This window comes from Macrobrachium rosenbergii, chromosome 3 (assembly GCF_040412425.1).
Source record: "Macrobrachium rosenbergii isolate ZJJX-2024 chromosome 3, ASM4041242v1, whole genome shotgun sequence".
NCBI classification, from domain to species: domain Eukaryota; kingdom Metazoa; phylum Arthropoda; class Malacostraca; order Decapoda; family Palaemonidae; genus Macrobrachium; species Macrobrachium rosenbergii.
The window spans coordinates 53754692-53774691 of NC_089743.1; the positions used below are offsets into that span (position 1 = coordinate 53754692).

At 30.3% G+C, this 20000-nt stretch overlaps 1 protein-coding gene across 1 annotated transcript in view; it reads right to left on the reverse strand.

The window, feature by feature from the left end:
• LOC136855681 (corticotropin-releasing factor receptor 1-like) overlaps window positions 1-20000 on the reverse strand; it is a 383811-nt gene that overhangs the window by 98265 nt on the left and 265546 nt on the right. The window contains exon 6 of the mRNA XM_067132987.1: window positions 12672-12801. Within this exon, the coding sequence (XP_066989088.1) occupies window positions 12672-12801 (130 nt within the window). The remainder of the gene's footprint in view (window positions 1-12671; window positions 12802-20000) is intronic.

The following is a 20000-nucleotide window of genomic DNA, read 5'->3' on the forward strand; positions in this document are numbered from 1 at the left end:
GATAGGAGAAACAAATAAAACTTACTTTAATGTTTTGAGAGTCAGGGGTACGCAAAACTGGAATAAAATATAAAATGGGGCATTTGCCTTTGAATATAATATGTTCGCTAACGTATACATTTACTTATATAGTAAATACGCACGATTACAATTTCCTGTGGATTCGTGTATCTTAAATCGTATACAACAAAAACCTCTAAGTGGACCAATATGTGGTGTTAGTGATGGATAGCCTTCCCTCCAGTTAAATACATCTCTTTCTGTCACCAGAATTTCACCTACTATGACCAACGAAGAACTTACTTTTAATTTGTTTATTGTTACGGATACTTTTAATTTGTATCTATATCCATATCAAGACATATATAATGATGCTACCTCTTACCTATATCACCTTTTCCTTCTATATTTCTTTCTTTCCATCTTTCTTTAAACTTCAGCTGAGAACCCTTATGAACAGAGTTAACAGTCTATAAACCCGAAAGAGCTTCAAAGGGAAATCAGACTACACAGAGACAAAATAAATACAAGGGAACAAAAAATAAAAAAACAGAAAATAAAAAAAATATATACACTTGAATTTAGGAGACGTCAGCAGAGAGCAGGAATGAATTTGCACCTCGCTTAAACATTTGGAGATCAAAAGATTCCACTACTGTAATAGCCAAACTATTCCTCATTGTAGTTGTAGCCAAGACAAAACTCTTGGCAAACTAGCTATTTCAGTTTTCAATGCTACTGTTTAATTATATTCTCCTTTATACAAAGGAAGAATTATTTATTTTATCTTTTGATTTTAAACATACCTTTTACTGAGACGTACCTTTCATAACCTAGTTAAGACATAAAGTAATCGCATTAACTCTCAGCACTATTTATTATTTTTAATCTTCACAGTATTCTTTGCATCTTACAACATAACGTCTAATCAGTAGAATGCAGGGAATTTTTTTCAATTGGCTGCATGAAGGTTATATGTTCAATAGTATCGTATTTTCACCCAAGAATTCTTATCTATAGATGTATCATATAACAATAAAGTATAACATAATTCAAATGCATCAGTCTAATCACCTATTCTCTCATATTTATTTATTTATCACCTTTTCCTGTAACTTGTCTTGATTCGGGTATAGATACAAATTAAAAGCAAATTATTCGTTGGTCATAGTAGGTGAAATTCCGGTGACAGAAAGAGATGTATTTAGTGAAAGACAAGATAAACGTTAATAAAATTAAATAACGTGAATAAGGATGAAATGTATATAAAAATATAAAAATAATATGATAGATAAAAATTAAATATAAAAGTTTTTATGCATAAGAATTGTTAATACACAGAGTTTTATCAACAAAAAAGACCAAGGCCTTTTAAAATATCAATACCAGGTAAACAGTTTTACGTCATTGAAAAAATAAATGTAGAATATTCTACGACGGACAAATGTGTTCATGATAAAAATCGACATGTTGATGAAGCCGACATAAAAATAAAAATAAAAATTAAGAATAACGAGATATAGATTAACACAATCACATATATATATATTTATATATATATATATGTGTGTGTGTATATATATATATATATATATATATATATATATATATATATATATATATATTGTTGTATAACTATGGTTTTGTGTTCAGATATGCGTATACCATAAAAAAGATAGGTATATATATATACATACAGTATTCAAAAACTATATCACTTTCTCCATTAGCGAACAAGGCACTATATCAAAAACATTGTGGGTGGAAGATTCCATTACAAAAGTTGCCTAATGTCGTTCAGGAATGTTATAGAAGCGATATATATTCTATTATAATAACTATAGATTCTAAACTATATATAAATATATGTTAACTGTAATACTTTGTCTCTAATTATCATTTTAAAGAGTTTTAAAATAAAACATCGTCTGGGACCTATTCTTTCCACCCATATATAAAAGGGCCCACACTAGACCAAAAAGCGTAAAGGAGCTGCGTATATATATAATGTCCCGTTTTAATGTAATTGATATTTTGGTAGACGATGGTCACACTGTTTAATTAGTAAATGTGTCTGAGTTATCTGAACAGTATATTTTATTACATATTAAAGACACGAAGCATTTGTACCAAGTTGTAAACATATATAATTGTGGGTTTCTATATAAGAAAAATATTTAGAGTGGTTATATATAATATTTTTTCGTGTTATATATTTCATATATACATATATATTGCCTTAATATATTTAATCTTATATATTTCTATATTTTGTATCCATTTTTATATGATTGATTTATTTGCCTTATTTTGTTTAATACGTAATTAATATATATATATTACTAATCAAGGATTTCATTCAAACTGGATAATTTTTATGAATTAATATCTAATGACTGAGATTTTAGATTAAAAATTTTTCAAATAAGCTTTCTTGAGACAAATGTCAGTCCAATCTTTGAATTTAGAAATCAATTTTTGTATTTAAAATATTATATCATCCGTACTTGATAATGGATGAGACTGTTGTTTTCAAGTAATTGAAGTGAGCTCAACCAGGGAAATGAAATAAATAGAAATACATTAACTTTTAATAAAAATGCCCTTAGATTTTACTCCTCACACCTGTTTAACAAGCTTTTTCTTGGATCACTACAAGCTTTTAAAAACTCAGTCAGTCCACATTATCATGAGTATCCGTACTTGATAATGTTGGAATAATTGGTCCAAATATTAAGCAAGCTTGATACCAGGCTTGATTTAAAGAACAACACTGAATAAAAAATGGTGCATTAGATACCATCCAGTTTGAATGGTGCCTTAGACCAAGCACTTAGATATCAGGTTTGATTTGATTCTACTAATGCACAGAACAATTGTGTATGTGATAAAGTTAATATATATATATATATATATATATATATATATATATATATATATATATATATATATATATATATATATATATATATATATATGTATGTATGTATGTATGTATGTGTGTGTAAGTATATATGCCTTCGTAGCAGTATGATCAAACCAACTTGACCAGACAACAAGACAAGAACAACGGCAGGGAAAAAAAATTCAGCAACAACTATGATTATAGTTTGTCTTGTGTCCCATTCTTACCTTCCTGTTGTCAGATTCATTATCCTCAAGGAGAAAAAAGCCTAGGATGATCTGTGTGTACCTAAATTTTATTACGGAACAGTAGAAAAAACTTCGTTACTGAATACAAATACCTGATTTAGATGCTCTTGGAAATAAGTTAGGTACATGACAGCTAACGATTGTAATGCGCATAATGATAATGATCTTTCATAATAGACCTATTGAACGAGATAGCGTGGATAAAGAATATATATATATATATATACACACACACACACACACACACACACACACACACACATATATATATATATATATATATATATATATATATATATATATATATATATATATATATATATATATATATATATATATATATATATATATATATATATATATATATATATATATATATATATATATATATATATATATATATATATATATATATATATATATATATATATATATATATATATATATATATATATATATATATATATATATATATATATATATATATATATATATATATATATATATATATATATATATATATATATATATATATATATATATATATATATATATATATATATATATATATATATATAAATCGGGAGGCAGTTAATTATTCTTAGACTTTATCATGAAATACTGTCAATGTATGAAAATACTGTATATGGAGTCTATAGGGACTGAAGAGTATTTGTAAAACCCCTTAAGATGAAATATTGTAGATATATGAGAATATATGCAGTCTACGAGACTGAAAAATATTTGTAAAACCCCTTAAGATGAAATATTTTCTATCTATGAGAATATATGCAGTCTATGAGACTGTATATATTTCAAGTAGACCAAGTAGACCGTGTATAAATATGTAGATTAAAAAATACTTACAAAAACTCTCAAGATGAAACTGCTTTGTATTGTAAAGTTTTCAAAGGCAGCAAATTGACTCATGTATAGACTGTTTCTTACCCCGTGCAAAAATTTGCCAAAATCAAGAAAATAAATCCTTCCTTTTGGTTAAACTAATTAGGGGTGCCAAGACTGTCCGGGGTATTCAGCTTGTTGCACAACTCGTAAGCTAACACGGCTCTTTGAACCCTGTGATTAAAATTCGAGCCTTTTTCGAAAACAAATGACTTCACGATAAAGAGGGAGAGAGATAGATAAAACAGATAGATAGATAGATAGATAGATAGATAGATAGATAGATAAGAAGAGAGATAAATAAAGAGAGAGAGAGAGAGAGAGAGAGAGAGAGAGAGAGAGAGAGAGAGAGAGAGAGACCTGGGATGTAATTAGGACAAGGATGTGTATGTCCTTTCAGGAAAAGCTGAAAGAAAAAATATCCGTGTTACCCGTGGAAAAAAATGATGAAGGACAAATCTATTGAGCTATTTTCTAATTCACTATTAAGATAGGCTTCTTTTTTTACAAATTTAAACAATATAGTTTTTCCGTTTACAGATCTTTTTCACGTGCTTTCTGAAACGGAACATAAAACTATGTATGGGCAAACTGTTTGTTCAGTTTTGCAAAATTATGTTCATTTCTTAAAACATGTCTTGACCCACAATGCCGTGTCCATAGAAAGCCAAGGCTTAACAAATGAAACTAGTTGAAAAATTATATATATTCTAAAAAAACTGTTTAATTTTGGTATTTTGCATCGATATAAAAGATATGAAATATCCGAAGTCTTTTGGTGGCGGAAAACCTGAATTTTTAATGGAAGATTTTAACTTCCTACTGAGAGATAGATGAACATTTTATCCAGGTTAGAGAACAGACGCATCATTGGTATATATTCATAGTTCTTGCTTCCCCTTTAATTACGCTACAAGGTCTGTCCATTATTCATTCAAGAACTCTACATTGAAATGTCTCTCTCTCTCTCTACAAAATATATATATATATATATATATATATATATATATATATATATATATATATATATATATATATATATATATATATATATATATATATATATATATATATATATATATATATATATATATATATATATATATATATATATATATATATATATATATATATATATATATATATATATATATATTCATGATGTTGCCTTGTAATATGTATATCATGCGATATTTTTGATATATTTGCTCTTCTGTTTATCATATGTTATGTGTAATAATAGTGATTATTGAAGTGTCATATTTAGTTTGTCATCAGATCTCAAAAGAACTAATGATTTAAATAACTTAATAACGTAATTTAGAATGAATGATACCTTTCTTGATAAAAGCGTAGTATAAGGAACACGTGTGTCCTAGTGAGAACTTGTTTATTTTCAGTTGTCATCAGTTGAGACAAGAGAGAGCGCTTTGTTTTGGGTTAACGTGAGGACAGTTTGGAATAACAATTGCCAATTCGTTCAGGAAATCAACTCAGTTTTTCGTCTTGTTTATAAAACACGTCAATCATAATTAGCCGATTGCTGTATGTTTCGGTCGTGTAGAGATTTCTGTAAAAGCCTTGTCCCATATGAAAAGAATATGAGTGATTTCACAAAGTTACATCCATGACTCTGATCACGTATGCCGCTCTAAGAGAAAGAGTAACATGTCCCGATTGCGTTCTAAACGTTTGCTGGGAGTGACGTCACCTTCCTTCTAGAAATTTCTTTTTTGGTATCTTATAACCAAAATGCCTTAATGACGTCATGTAATTGTTTCATGTGCTACTGGAATTCTGAAATCTGTTTCATTCTTATTCTTGAGACCGACCTGTCTTTTTCTCTCTCTCTCTCTCTCACTTTCTCTCTCTCTCTCTCTCTCTCTCTCTCTCTCTCTCTCTCTCTCTCTCTCTCTCTCTCTCTTCAAAAGAGAGAAGTTATTAATTAATGTAGAATATTGTGGTCACTGGTGTTAGTCTTAGCTTTTTTGAGATCTGAGGGTAGGAAAATTGTAACGGCGCCTTATTAAAAGTACGTTTTGTGGAAAAGCAGCTGCAGCAAGTGATTTGACAAAAGTTTTCACAAGTTTGTGTAAGGTAACGTGAATTTTACTTATTAATACCATGGTATAATAAGTTAGGGAAATTTTGCCTCAGTAAAATTATTATTGATAAAACTTATGTGTATTTTTGGGTGTTTTTTGTTTGCAATCTCTTCATATTTTCAAATTTTTTATGTTTGTGATGTAACATTTATTTACATAGCATTTTCAATATTTCTTGGTAATTTAACACTGCATATTTGATTTAATTTTTCATTTATTAAGATTTTCTTTTCAAATCTTGAGTAATTCTTGATAGCTTAAATTTTACTTGATTAATTTAAATTCCTGATAAAGTTTTTGTGAATTAGTTTTGTTTCATAATTTAATTCAAGAATTAATTAAGTTTTGTGTTATTTTCAAGTAATAGTGAATTCTAATTATAAATTTTGAATTTAAAAATAAATTTTTGTATTTAATATTTTTAGAAAAACAGTGTTTCATTTACTGACCACCAGTGAATGGGATTAATTGTGTGTGCATAAGGCAAAGTGATAAACATGTTTTGTTCCTTTAGTTTTGCTAAAGTGAATTAAGACCAGGGAAACAGTTGAAGTTGTTTGATGGAGTGATGCCCTTTTACTCTAAAATATTTCTTCTTTAATTGTTGATTCCTCACACATATTCTGATAAAGTGAGTTTGATTTTTCAAGTGATTAATAAGTTTTTTAAGGGATCACGGTAACCTTTAGAGTACTCAGTCATAATTCCTATTCTTATGAGAGTTCAGGTATCTGGCTGAAGTGAGGTAAATTTTTTAATTTAAAATTAGTTGTGTAATAACCAGGTACTTGGTACACATTGTGACAATGTGCATACATACATTATATATATATATATATATATATATATATATATATATATATATATATATATATATATATATATATATATATATATATATATACCAGGTGTTTCAAATTACAGGACCCCCCTCCACAGAACAATTGGAAAGTTATGAAGTTTTCTGCTATAGTCTATCTCCAAGTACATTATTTTAAGTTTCTGTTAAGCTATTTTTCATTTAACATTTCTTGTATTTTCAGCCATGGCTAACGACACGGAGGAAATCAGATGGATTGAACGAATCTGAGCTATAACCTTCAGAGAGGCCAGGGTTGCTGGCGCATCCTTCATTTCACGTTCCTGGATAGCTAAATACATTAAAAGAGATGAATCCTTTGTTAAAAGAAACTGGAACAAAAATCCATATGACCGTCATCGCGAAAAGAGTGAGAATCTTGGAAGGCCTGAAGTCCTTTCTCAGAAGTCAAAAGACAACATAGCTGAGGCAGTGGGTAGACCAAAATAGTCTTTACGTAAATTGGCACTTGAACTAGAAACAAAAAGGGGAAAGAAGAGAAGTTATAGTGCTGTATATCGTGAGTTGAAAAAATCTGGTATCAAACCATTTCATGTTATCAGCAAGCCCAACATCACTCAGCAACAGAGAGAAGACTGTGCATGGTTTTGTGGTTCATATCTTAAAGATTAGGATGAATCTGACTTTCTCCATGTTGCCGCATCAGATGAATTCTTCATTTACACAGTCAGGAAGCCAAATCATAAAAATGACATCATTTGGGCTGCAAAATTGGATGATATCAGTGATGACGTGTGCTATCACCAAGTTGTGAAATTTCTTGAATGTTTGGGAATTTTTCTCTGTTTCACAGCGAAACAGTTAATGTGGATCAACAAAGAAAAAGGACAGTCATGGAATGGCGAATACTTTAGAGAAACTGTGCTTACTGGTGGAGTATTTCCTTTCCTCAAAGATCCTGAAAATGTGTAATCAGTTGAAGAAGTCACATTTTTGCATGATAAGGCACCATGTTTCAAGGCTCTTCAGACACAGGAGCTACTTCGAAACAGTGGTATCAATTTCTTCTCGTCAAGTGAATTTCCAGGTAGCTCCCCTGACCTTAATGTGTGTGAAAACATTGGTAGTATCTTAAAGGATCGTGTTGAAGGTACCCCTGCCTGAAAGAGAGAGGGGACCAAAGTGCTCAGGGAAATGGAGTTTGAGTCTCAGCTTTTTTGCGATTTGCTGAAATCATACCCCTCAAGAATGCAGGCTGTGGTACAGGCAGATGGAGGCCACACAAAATATTAAATACTCAGAGAGAAACTTAAATAAATACCTGTTCTGAAATACTTTTGTTTTTGCCCATATCAATTTTAGTTTATGCTGTAGAGGGTTTTCTATAATTTCAAGAAACACCCTATATATATAAACATATATATATATATATATATATATATATATATATATATATATATATATATATATATATATATATATATATATATATATATATATATATATATATATATATATATATATATATATATATATATATATATATATATATATATATATAAAAACTTTAGAATAAAATTTCACATTTGTACTCTTCAGATGAAATATCTAATTCTTATATCTTGAGTCCAAATCTAAAGAACTGCAAATTCTAATAAAATTGCGGATTTGAAATTGATTCTCATTTTTATGCATTTTCGTATTTTGTGAATATATGGAACATTTACCTTGGTGGAAATCTAGATACCGAAAGTTACATGAAGTACGTATTTTTTATTTTTTGTTTTTATACATTATACATAAACATCAATAAAAAAAACAAGAAATGAAAAAAAACTTCAATTTCCTGACCTACATTGCTCATATACAAGTAAATATTAGACTGATTACAAATAGCACTAAAATAAAACAAACAAGCAGGGAGTGTTATTTAAAATAATTTTAGTAGCATTGTATTTCAGTTATTTCAACAAATGTCTTTGTAAAACATTAAGGTATATGAAAATATAAACGTATATAAAAATACAGTAATTCATAATTCATGATACCGTTTCACAGTTGAAACTAAATACTCTGAGTAACATTCCAGTAAGTTATTGAAAACATCTTAATAATAATTTAAATAAGAAAACGAATGTTTCCTTAAAATCTGTTCCATAAAACTACTCTTAGGATGAACACCGTTTCGGAAATTTGTTTACTGATTTAAAACATTCAGCATACGATATGTTTCCTTCCTAAGTTTTGGAAGACCTGCTAATCGATTTGTAATACATTCACATGAAAATCTGATAGTAATGAAATTAAATCAGAGTCAATATATGTGATATTTATGCAGTGTTGTCAAAGCAATATAATATTTTTGGCAATTCCTCAGCTCCAGATCTTCCAAAACAAATAACCTAATGTGTTGAAAACAGGAAATCCTTGTGTATATTATTCCAACTTGGAATTTTGGAAATATAAAAAAAAAAGCTTTAATTCAATTCCAGGGGCACCTTATCTACAACGACACCCATTAAACTCCGTACGTATCCGAATGCGTCAAAATTTCGACAAATAAGAACATACATAAATTTTCGAACTTCTATTGGGCGCGAAGGGTAAAAAAAAAAAAATCGTGACGTAATTCGAAAGACAATTTATCTTCCTCATCTCGTTTCTAGATTCATTCAATCACCCCTAAACAAGGCCGGTGACCCTGGTTCCCGGGGGATTTATGGGACCTGATCACTTGGATGGAAGACATTCAGAGACACAAGAAGAAGAAAAAGAAGAAGAAGAGGAAGAAGAAAAATCGGAAACTAAATTTATATCTGCTGGCACAGCAAGCGGTTGGTGATCGATGAATATGGTACCAGGAGAAAAAAAATATTGCTGGTTCCTATTTTGCGTATATATATATATATATATATATATATATATATATATATATATATATATATATATATATATATATATATATATATATATATATATATATAAAAATTCTGACTCACTTCAGGATCGAACCAGGTCTCTCAGGTGGAAAGCAAAAAAATGGCGTTATCCACTGGGCCATACAACGCCCTTGCTTTCCACCTGAGAGACCTGGGTTCGATCCCGAAAGTGAGTTCCACACGAAATTGTGTGTTGATGATTTCTATATCCACATATGATATGTGTATATATATATATTTATATATATATATATATATATATATATATATATATATATATATATATATATATATCACTTTATATGTATGCACGTATATATATATATATATATATATATATATATATATATATATATATATATATATATATATATATATATATATATATATATATATATATATATATATACACACTTTTATATATAGGGACAGTTTTCGGACGGAAACTCTAATACGATTCTCGATAAGAGGTTATGGGTGCGTGCGTCCGAAAATCTATTGAATCAGCACTAAAGGTCGGGTGGAATAGCGGGGATTGATGATAGGATGGCAATCATTCTACTCCGGCGACCTATAATATACAAATACACACACACACACACATATATATATACTAGTATATATATATAATATATATATATACATACTGTATGTATATATATATATATATATATATATATATATATATATATATATATATATATATATATATATATATATATATATATATATATATATATATATATATATATATATATATATATATATATATATATATATATATATATATATATATATATATATATATATATATACTGTATATATGTATATATATATATATATATATATATATATATATATATATATATATATATATATATACAGTTTATCAACAAACTTAGAAAATATTGCAAAAGGAAAATAAGGCCGAGAAAGACTATCCCTCGAGTCTAAATCATCATTTCAATAATCTCAAGTCTCCAGGAAATAAGTAGCTTAGTGTGCTGCGTTGGGACATATTCTGTTTTCGACCATAAGCTGTTTTGCCTAAGAGGGGAAAGTTTGGTTTCACAGAACCCACTAAACAAATACAAGACAATTAGGACAAAATGATGCTTAAAAAGACCCTTTTTACTTGAAAATAAACTTAGAATAAAATGTCTGAGTTTATTTAATAACGAATTATCAGTATTCAGCTCAAAACTCATTCCGAAGATCCCACGAACCATCGGATCCTAATTCAAAATCAAGGATAGAGCGAGTCCCCTGTTTGCATCCAAAGTTAGAGAGACGACTGAAAAATAAAATTAGCCTGAAGAATCAACGGTTACATTTATATGTAAGACTAAAATTTCCCCTTAATATAAAATTTGCGATAAATAAAGATGCTAGATGAGAATGAGACAAGAACCACTGACCCATAAACCCTTTGATGGATGAATAATGGAGGGTTCTCCAGTGCAGTCGATTTCACATTTATCGCTTCAGTCACCTAATTACCTCAGTCGTGGACAGACTGCGCAATATTCACCACTTTCTTCTTCCGTCCACCTTCAGCAACCCCCCTTTCTCACCCCCACACCCCCAGGTTTCCCGAATTTTAGGCCTTTCCGTCCCAGCACGTCTTCCACTCCGTTGACAGAGGACTTTCTAGGACTTGCTCACCCATACTTTCCTCCCAGCTCTTCCTAATTTCACGCTCCATTCAACTCATTCACCGACCTATATTTCCAATTTTCTTTAATGTCGTTCAGTGTATGTATAGAGTATATATATATATATATATATATATATATATATATATATATATATATATATATATATATATATACTGGTATATATATACATATATTATATATGTATATATATATATATATATATATATATATATATATATATATATATATATATATATATATATATATATATATATATATATATATATCGTGGTAAATAATAATTTTAGTCTGTACTGTGATAGAATGGACGGAATATTACATTCAAAGTCCTCCTGGACCTCTGTAAAACAACTAAATTATAGGCGACCATAATTTCAATAGCATTTACAATTATTAGTGTAACGGCATAAAAATATTGTAAATAAAATAATGCTGAATCAGTAGAAGTAAAATTCAACAGGTTAGTTAATATATAAATAATAGAAAAAAATCTTAATTTGAACAAAATTCTTATTCTAGTAAATTTAGTCATTTGACGCTTCTACAGGTATGAAACAAACGAGGCAAAAGAACCCTTAAATTCTCTCTATCTATTTATCTGTCTGCCTATATATATTATATATATATATATATATATATATATATATATATATATATATATATATATATATATATATATATATATATATATATATATATATATATATATATATATATATATATATATATATATATATATATATATATATATATATATATATATATATATATATATATATATATATATATATATATATATATATATATATATATATATATATATATATATATATATATATATATATATATATATATATATATATATATATATATATATATATATATATATATATATATATAATGAATATATATATATATATATGCCATGAAGAACTCCATAGTTCCATCTAAGCCCAGTTCATCCTAACTAGTAAGCCTTATCCAGGCTCTAAAGATATACAAACTTCATTACTTAAAAAGCTAAAATAAAATTAAACCTGGGAAACCTATTTCCAGAAGGAAGGCCACTTACCAGATCTCTGTATGTCGTGCTTTTGCGATTGAAGACGAAAGGTTCCGTGATGATCAACATCACCACAAATCGGATGATGAGAGACAATACTAGATTTCTGTGAACCCTCAGTCGATCGCACTCGAGGGTTCTGTTGGAGAAAAGAAACAATCACTTAGTTTTTACGACAGTAACGAGAAAAAATAATCTTGTAAAATTTGTAGAATATAAGAGGAAAGGAATTTGACCTTCGCCAACAGTATTCGTATGTTTAATGTACATCTGCTTCGATACACCTTGATTGTTTTCGTTCTCGCAGACTTGAAAACGATACCTTTTAATCTTTTCGTTCTCTCCGCGTTTGAAAGCGGGAACTCTTTCGCACCTATGACAAAAACATAAGTGTCCTATTTGTTTTTGTTTAACCTAATATAAATAAAGACAAAATCCACGAACGAAAGAGAAACAATGGAGTGTTGCATGGCCTTTCGATTTATCTTCCTTTACCTGAGTCTGCTTAGTAAAGGACGATAAGTCGAAAGGCCTTGCAGCACTCCATTGTTTCTCTTTCCTTAGTGGATTTTGTATTTATATTCCTCACGTTCCATATTTTCGTTTTTCAGTCAACCTAATATCTTTTAAAAACAATGAACAGACATTAACAGAATTTATTTAGTATTACTTGATCAGATATAGACACTGCAGAAATAAGGCCCATAACTTGTTCAATATAGAATTTATGGCAATGTGTTTCAGGAGAATCAGTAACAAAATTCACCCTGAGTCCAAAATGAATCATCCAGAAAACGATTGCATAACAGGAGTATCCGCAACCGAAATATTTTACAGGTGCTTTCGCAACTGCGGGTTATTATTCGCTTGCGTAATATGACTTCTGAATACTAATTAAAACGTTTCCTTATAAAGTAATAAAAGTAACTTCTTTCGAAAGATTCATCTGATGCAGCAATTTTTTCAGAAGGAAAAGTATCGTATTATTCCTTTGTGTCTCATACCTTACTGAATGATCTGCTACAGTAATCAGAGATTAGAAATTCATTGGTTATAATACTATTTAATTCTGCGAGCAATATTGCCTCAGTTTTCCCTGTATTTCATTTATGTTTTTGAACCAAAGTACTTATTTCTTTGCACATTTAAATTTAGTTATTAATTTTTAATTGATCTTATTTTGTATCTTTACCCACTGGCGGGCATTCTGTGTTGTGGAAGCACAGTTTGCAATCAGAGGCCTTTTGTGCTTTTTCCATATGAGTATATTTTAAAGGAATATTGTTAATGATAGTGATGACAATTATAAAGGTAAAACTACTAGTGCGCATACTACCAATGATTCTAATTCATCATCTTGTTCACATAAGTAGCGGAGCGAAGAAATAAGGAAAATAGCCACGAGGATGGGGATAAAAGTTTTTAATTCGAACAATGATTTATAAAACAGGATTTTTACTGGAAGCCAGCAAGCCTTGAGGAAATGATACAATCACTGGAACATTTAAAACACATATAATAATAATAATAATAATAATAATAATAATAATAATAATAATAATAATAATAATAATAATAATAATAATAGTTTTATTTCAGCATAAGCCATATACATTAATTCAGTGATTCTCAAACTGGGTGCCTGGACGATGCCTAGGGCTGCCGCAATATTGTCATGAATTTTGTCTTGGCTAGATCATCTCAATGAACATTTGTAAAGAAAACAAAAGTTTGCAGAAGTCTTCATAATTATTATCTATCAGTATGTCTACTCTAATTATGTGTTTATATAATTCTCCTGATATGCTCTTTGTTTGTACAGTATATTTCTGCAAGTACGGTGTGCTGATTTTGGTTTGAGTATGGATAATAATTTTATTCGTTAAATAAGAAGTTAATTCTTGTGATATGGTGGGATGGTGAAGAAGGGGTGCCACGGTAATGATTACATTAGTTAGGGTGCCATCACTAAAATAAGACTGAGAGCCACTGATTTTAGGTATAGGAAAAATGACTTTATATTTTGAAGAAGCTTCTCAGCTTCTTTTAGACGAGGATTTGATGCATGGTCGACGTGTCTAGTACCTGAAATGCCGTAGAGTCCATTGAGAATCTCATCATTAGTTTTTGCTAGCTCTAAAGTCGTTAAATGATTTTAATATTTACATTTAAATAGCTGCTGCTGCTACCACATTGAACGGAACACGAACATTCTAATTACATAACATTCTTTATTCAATAGTTGTTTATGTGTGGTGAAGTTTTGATGGTGTATAAAAAAAATGTTTCCTTGCATCTTCAACCAGTCAGCGATGTTCTGTAGGATATACAAGATACAAAAGCTAAAATATTTAATAAATTATATGGATTATCCCATTATCGGCCTTTCGTTGTGTCACTTCAGTCAGTTAGAACATAAAGAGAAGTCTTCAGCAAAAACAAGTGTTTACAGTCGAAAACGCCTAATGAAACAATAACTAATATGCCAGTGAAGTAATAATAATAATAATAATAATAATAATAATAATAATAATAATAATAATAATAATAATAATAATAATAAGGTTTTATGTCGGTAAACCGTTATTATTATTATTATTATTATTATGATTTATGTCAATAAAACAAAACATTTCTTCTGTTAATGGCATCTATAAAAAAAGGAGAAAACCCATCTCTTCTTTTCATGTTATGTTACATAATGGAACATGTTTCTGGATGCCACTAATACCCTACCTTCCTTTACTGATGAATAATTACAAGCTCAAATTATCCTCATAGGAATAATTTTGAGACAGATAATTTTCAGTTTTAACCTTCCTGACAGTTGTGCGTGAAGTGCTCTTGTCATGAAATGTTATATGATCCACCAAAAGCAATGAAAATAAATTGAAAATAGAAATAAATACTAAATGACAACGAGAGAGAGAGAGAGAATGAGAGAAGAGATAAGAGAGAGGCCGAGTTGTCTGGGATGGATTTCATATCATCTGCTGATTCTCCATGTCCTACATATTTTAATAATCCACAAGCTCAGTTATCCTATGAGACAGATTTCCGTTTTATCCTTCCTTTTCACAAGAGGACCTAATGTATCATTTCACTACTCAGAGATCTGTACTGTACGACTTTTGTCAGTCGCTTTGCTCTTGCATAATGTAAAGGAAATAAAGTTTTGTCTCGAGTAATAGTGATTCCTGGTTTGCTATATGTATGCATATATGTATGCATGTTTGTATTTATATATACATATATATATGTATATATATATATATATATATATATATATATATATATATATATATATATATATATATATATATATATATATATATATATATATATATATATATATATATATATATATATATATATATATATATTTCATGATGTTGCCTTGTTATATGCCTATCATCCTATAGTTTTGGTATATTTACACTTCTATTTGTCAGGTACTATGTGTGATGATAATAATTGTTGAAGTATCATATATAGTGTAGTATCAGATCTCAAAAGAATTAATGCGTGATTTAGAGTTAGTAATGCGTTTTAATAATAATGTAGTATGTGATCCCCATTTTGTCCCCTTAGCAACAGGTGTTCTGTACTTGTGATGTCGTGTTTTGGTTCAGTCGTTGCTGAGAGGATAACGAGGTAACTAGTGTGGGAAGAGCAATCAAGTTGTGGGACTCTTTGTCCCATACAGTAGAGGACAAATGACTTCACAATGTTTCATGTACTGTTCTGAAAACCAACTTTGGTTCTTCATCTTTGCTTTAAAAGCATGCTGTCTGTTTGGATTGTGTTGAGATTTCATTAAGAGCATCGGCCATACAATTTTCTTCTCGAATCGTATGTGCCTTTTTGAGAGTAAATGCACGTATATTGATTGATTACGTCATGTTTTGTAAGACTGCGTTGCTCTGATCATGTATTGCTCTGACGTTGCCTGGTTGTTTCATTTTCCCACTGGAACCCAAAATTTTGTTCATTCTGATTTCAGAGGTCGTTAAAGTTGTTTCCCTCTCTCTCTCTCTCTTCAAAAGATGGAAGTTAACGTAGAATATTTGTGTGGTCACTGGTGTTAATCTTAGCTTTTGAGATCTGAGAGTAGGAAAAGCGTATATGTAACGGTGCATTATAAAAAGTGTATTTTGTGAATTGAAAACAGCTGTGTGATTTTACAAAGGTTTTCACAAGGTTGTGTAAGGTAAAGTGAATTTTACTTCTTATTACCATGGTATAATAATGTATATTAAGAGAATTTTTGCCTAAGTGAAATTATTATCGATAAATCTTTTGTGTATTATTGTGTGTCATTGTGTTTGCATTCTCTTGATTTTTCACATTTTATATTTTAGTGATTTACTTAGCAATTTAAATATTGCTTAATAATTCAACATTGCATACTTGATTTAATTTTCATTTTTTACGATTTTCTTTTCAAATCTTGAGTAATTCTTGATAGTTTAAATTTTGCTTGATTAAATTAACTTCTTGATAAACTAAAGTTTTGTGAATTAGCTTTGTTTAATAATTTAACTCAAGAATTAATTAAGTTTTTGTGTTGTTTTCAAGTAATAGTAAATTTTTCAGATTACGAATTCTAATCATAAATTTTTATATAAAAAAAAGTGTTTCATTTGTTGATCCCAGTGAATAGGATTGTGTGCATAAGGCAAAGTGATAAACATGTTTTGTTCCTTTAGTTTTGCTGAAGTGAATTAAGACCAGGGAAACAGTTGAAGTTGTTTGATACAGAGATGCTATTTTATTCTATTATATTTCTTGTTTAATTGTGGATACCTCACGCTTGTTTTGCTAATCTTAGTTTGATTTTTCAAGTGATGAATGAGCTTTTTAAGGGGTCACTATTACCCTTAGAGTACTCAGCCGTAATTTTGTTGTTATGAGAGTTCCGGTATCTGGCTGAAGTGAGTAAATTTTTGAATTCTGTGACTAGTTGTGTAATAACCAGGTACTTGGTGTGCTTCATGAAAATATAAAATAGGCCTAACTTCATACGGTATATTAAACTTTCAATTGGTCCTTCTATGATAAAATTTATGTTTTAATGTATCTATATTCCTGAATCCTGAACAGAAGCGGTTACTTATTAGGCAAGTAAATGTTATTATAAAACATAAACTCATTTAATGTACAAAGCTGATTTTTATAAATGGTATTTTCTTTTTGCCTGAAACCGAAGGTTTTATTTGGGATAAAAAATAAAACTGTTGTAAACATGTTTGCAATTTGTTTTAAGGAAAATGAACAACGTAAAATATTAATGGGCGAAATATCTTCTTTGATGAATATATCCCATACATTCCCTCTAAAAAGTTGATGCTTTTTGACAGTTCAATACCTTTCACATAAAACTGAATGTGGATTTAAAATACATTTTCTCCCCTGACTGTTTATTTGTTTTTTTAGAGGCTATTCTTAATGCGTCCTCCATTCTGTATGGTTTTTCATTTTATTTTAAAGTGTATTTAAATACCCCTTTAAATACAGTGCTGGTATTTTTCGGACCGAATTCCCATCCAATTCATTTTTGTAAAGAAAGAATAACCTTGATTGCATGAGCATGTAAAAAAGGACAAGTTTGTAGGTACCCTCTAGAAAGATGGCACGGTATATATATATATATATATATATATATATATATATATATATATATATATATATATATATATATATATATATATATATATAGAAATCATCAACACACAATCACGTATGGAACAGAAATAAATTTCTGACTCACGATCGAACCCAGGTCTCTCAGGTGGAAAGCAAGGGCGTTACCCACTGGGCCAACAAGTCTAAAAAGAAGTTGGAACCTGAGAGCAACTGCACCAAGGAATTACCTGGGCAAGCTAACTGCTTGCATACCAGCGAGTTTTCCCCAACTTCCCGACTCAGCAATGACCCAATAGACAACATTACATTCAATTATCCCTTCTGAGTGAATAAGATAGAAATCATCAACACACAATCACGTGTGGAACAGAAATAAATTTCTGACTCACGTCGGGATCGAACCCAGGTCTCTCAGGTGGAAAGCAAATTACCCACTGGGCCATACAAGTCTAAAAGAAGTTGGAACCTGAGAGCAACTGCACCCATGAATTACCTGGGCAAGCTAACTGCTTGCATACAGACGAGTTTTCCCCAACTTCCCCGACTCAGCAATGACCCAATGGACAACATTTCATTCGAATTATCCCATCTGAGTGAATAAGATAGAAATCATCAACACACAATCACGTGTGGAACAGAAATAAATTTCTGACTCACGTCGGGATCGAACCCAGGTCTCTCAGGTGGAAAGCAAGGGCGTTACCCACTGGGCCATACAAGTCTAAAAGAAGTTGGAACCTGAGCAGCAACTGCACCCAAAGAATTACCTGGGCAAGCTAACTGCTTATACCAGCCAGTTTTCCAACTTCCCGACTCAGCAATGACCCAATAGACAACATTTCATTCGAATTATCCCTTCTGAGTGAATAAGATAGAAATCATCAACACACAATCACGTGTGGAACAGAAATAAATTTCTGACTCACGTCGGGATCAACCCAGGTCTCTCAGGTGGAAAGCAAAAGCGTTACCCACTGGGCCATACAAGTCAAAAGAAGTTGGAACCTGAGAGCAACTGCACCCCAAGAATTACCTGGGCAAGCTAACTGCTTGCATACCAGCGAGTTTTCCCCAACTTCCCGACTCAGCAATGACCCAATAGACAACATTTCATTTCGAATTATCCCTTCTGAGTGAATAAGATAGAAATCATCAACACACAATCACGTGTGGAACAGAAATAAATTTCTGACTCACGTCGGGATCGAACCCAGGTCTCTCAGGTGGAAAGCAAGGGCGTTACCCACTGGGCCATACAAGTCTAAAGGAAGTTGGAACCCAGAGAGCAGCTGCCCAAGGAATTACCTGGGCAAGCTAACTGTTGCATACCAAAGGGTTTTCCCCAACTTCCTGACTCAGCAATGACCCAATAGACAACATTTCATTCGAATTATCCCTTCTGGTGAATAAGATAGAAATCATCAACACACAATCACGTGTGGAACAGAAATAAATTTCTGACTCACGTGGGATCGAATGAAATGTTGTCTATTGGGTCATTGCTGAGTCAGGGAAGTTGGGGAAATACTCACTGGTATGCAAGCAGTTACTTGCCCAGGTAATTCCTGGTGCAGTTGCTCTCAGGTTCCAACTTTAGACTTGTATGGCCCAGTGGGTAACGCCCTTTGCTTTCCACCTAGAGACCTGGGTTCGATCCCGACGTGAGTCAGAAATTATATATACATATTCCAC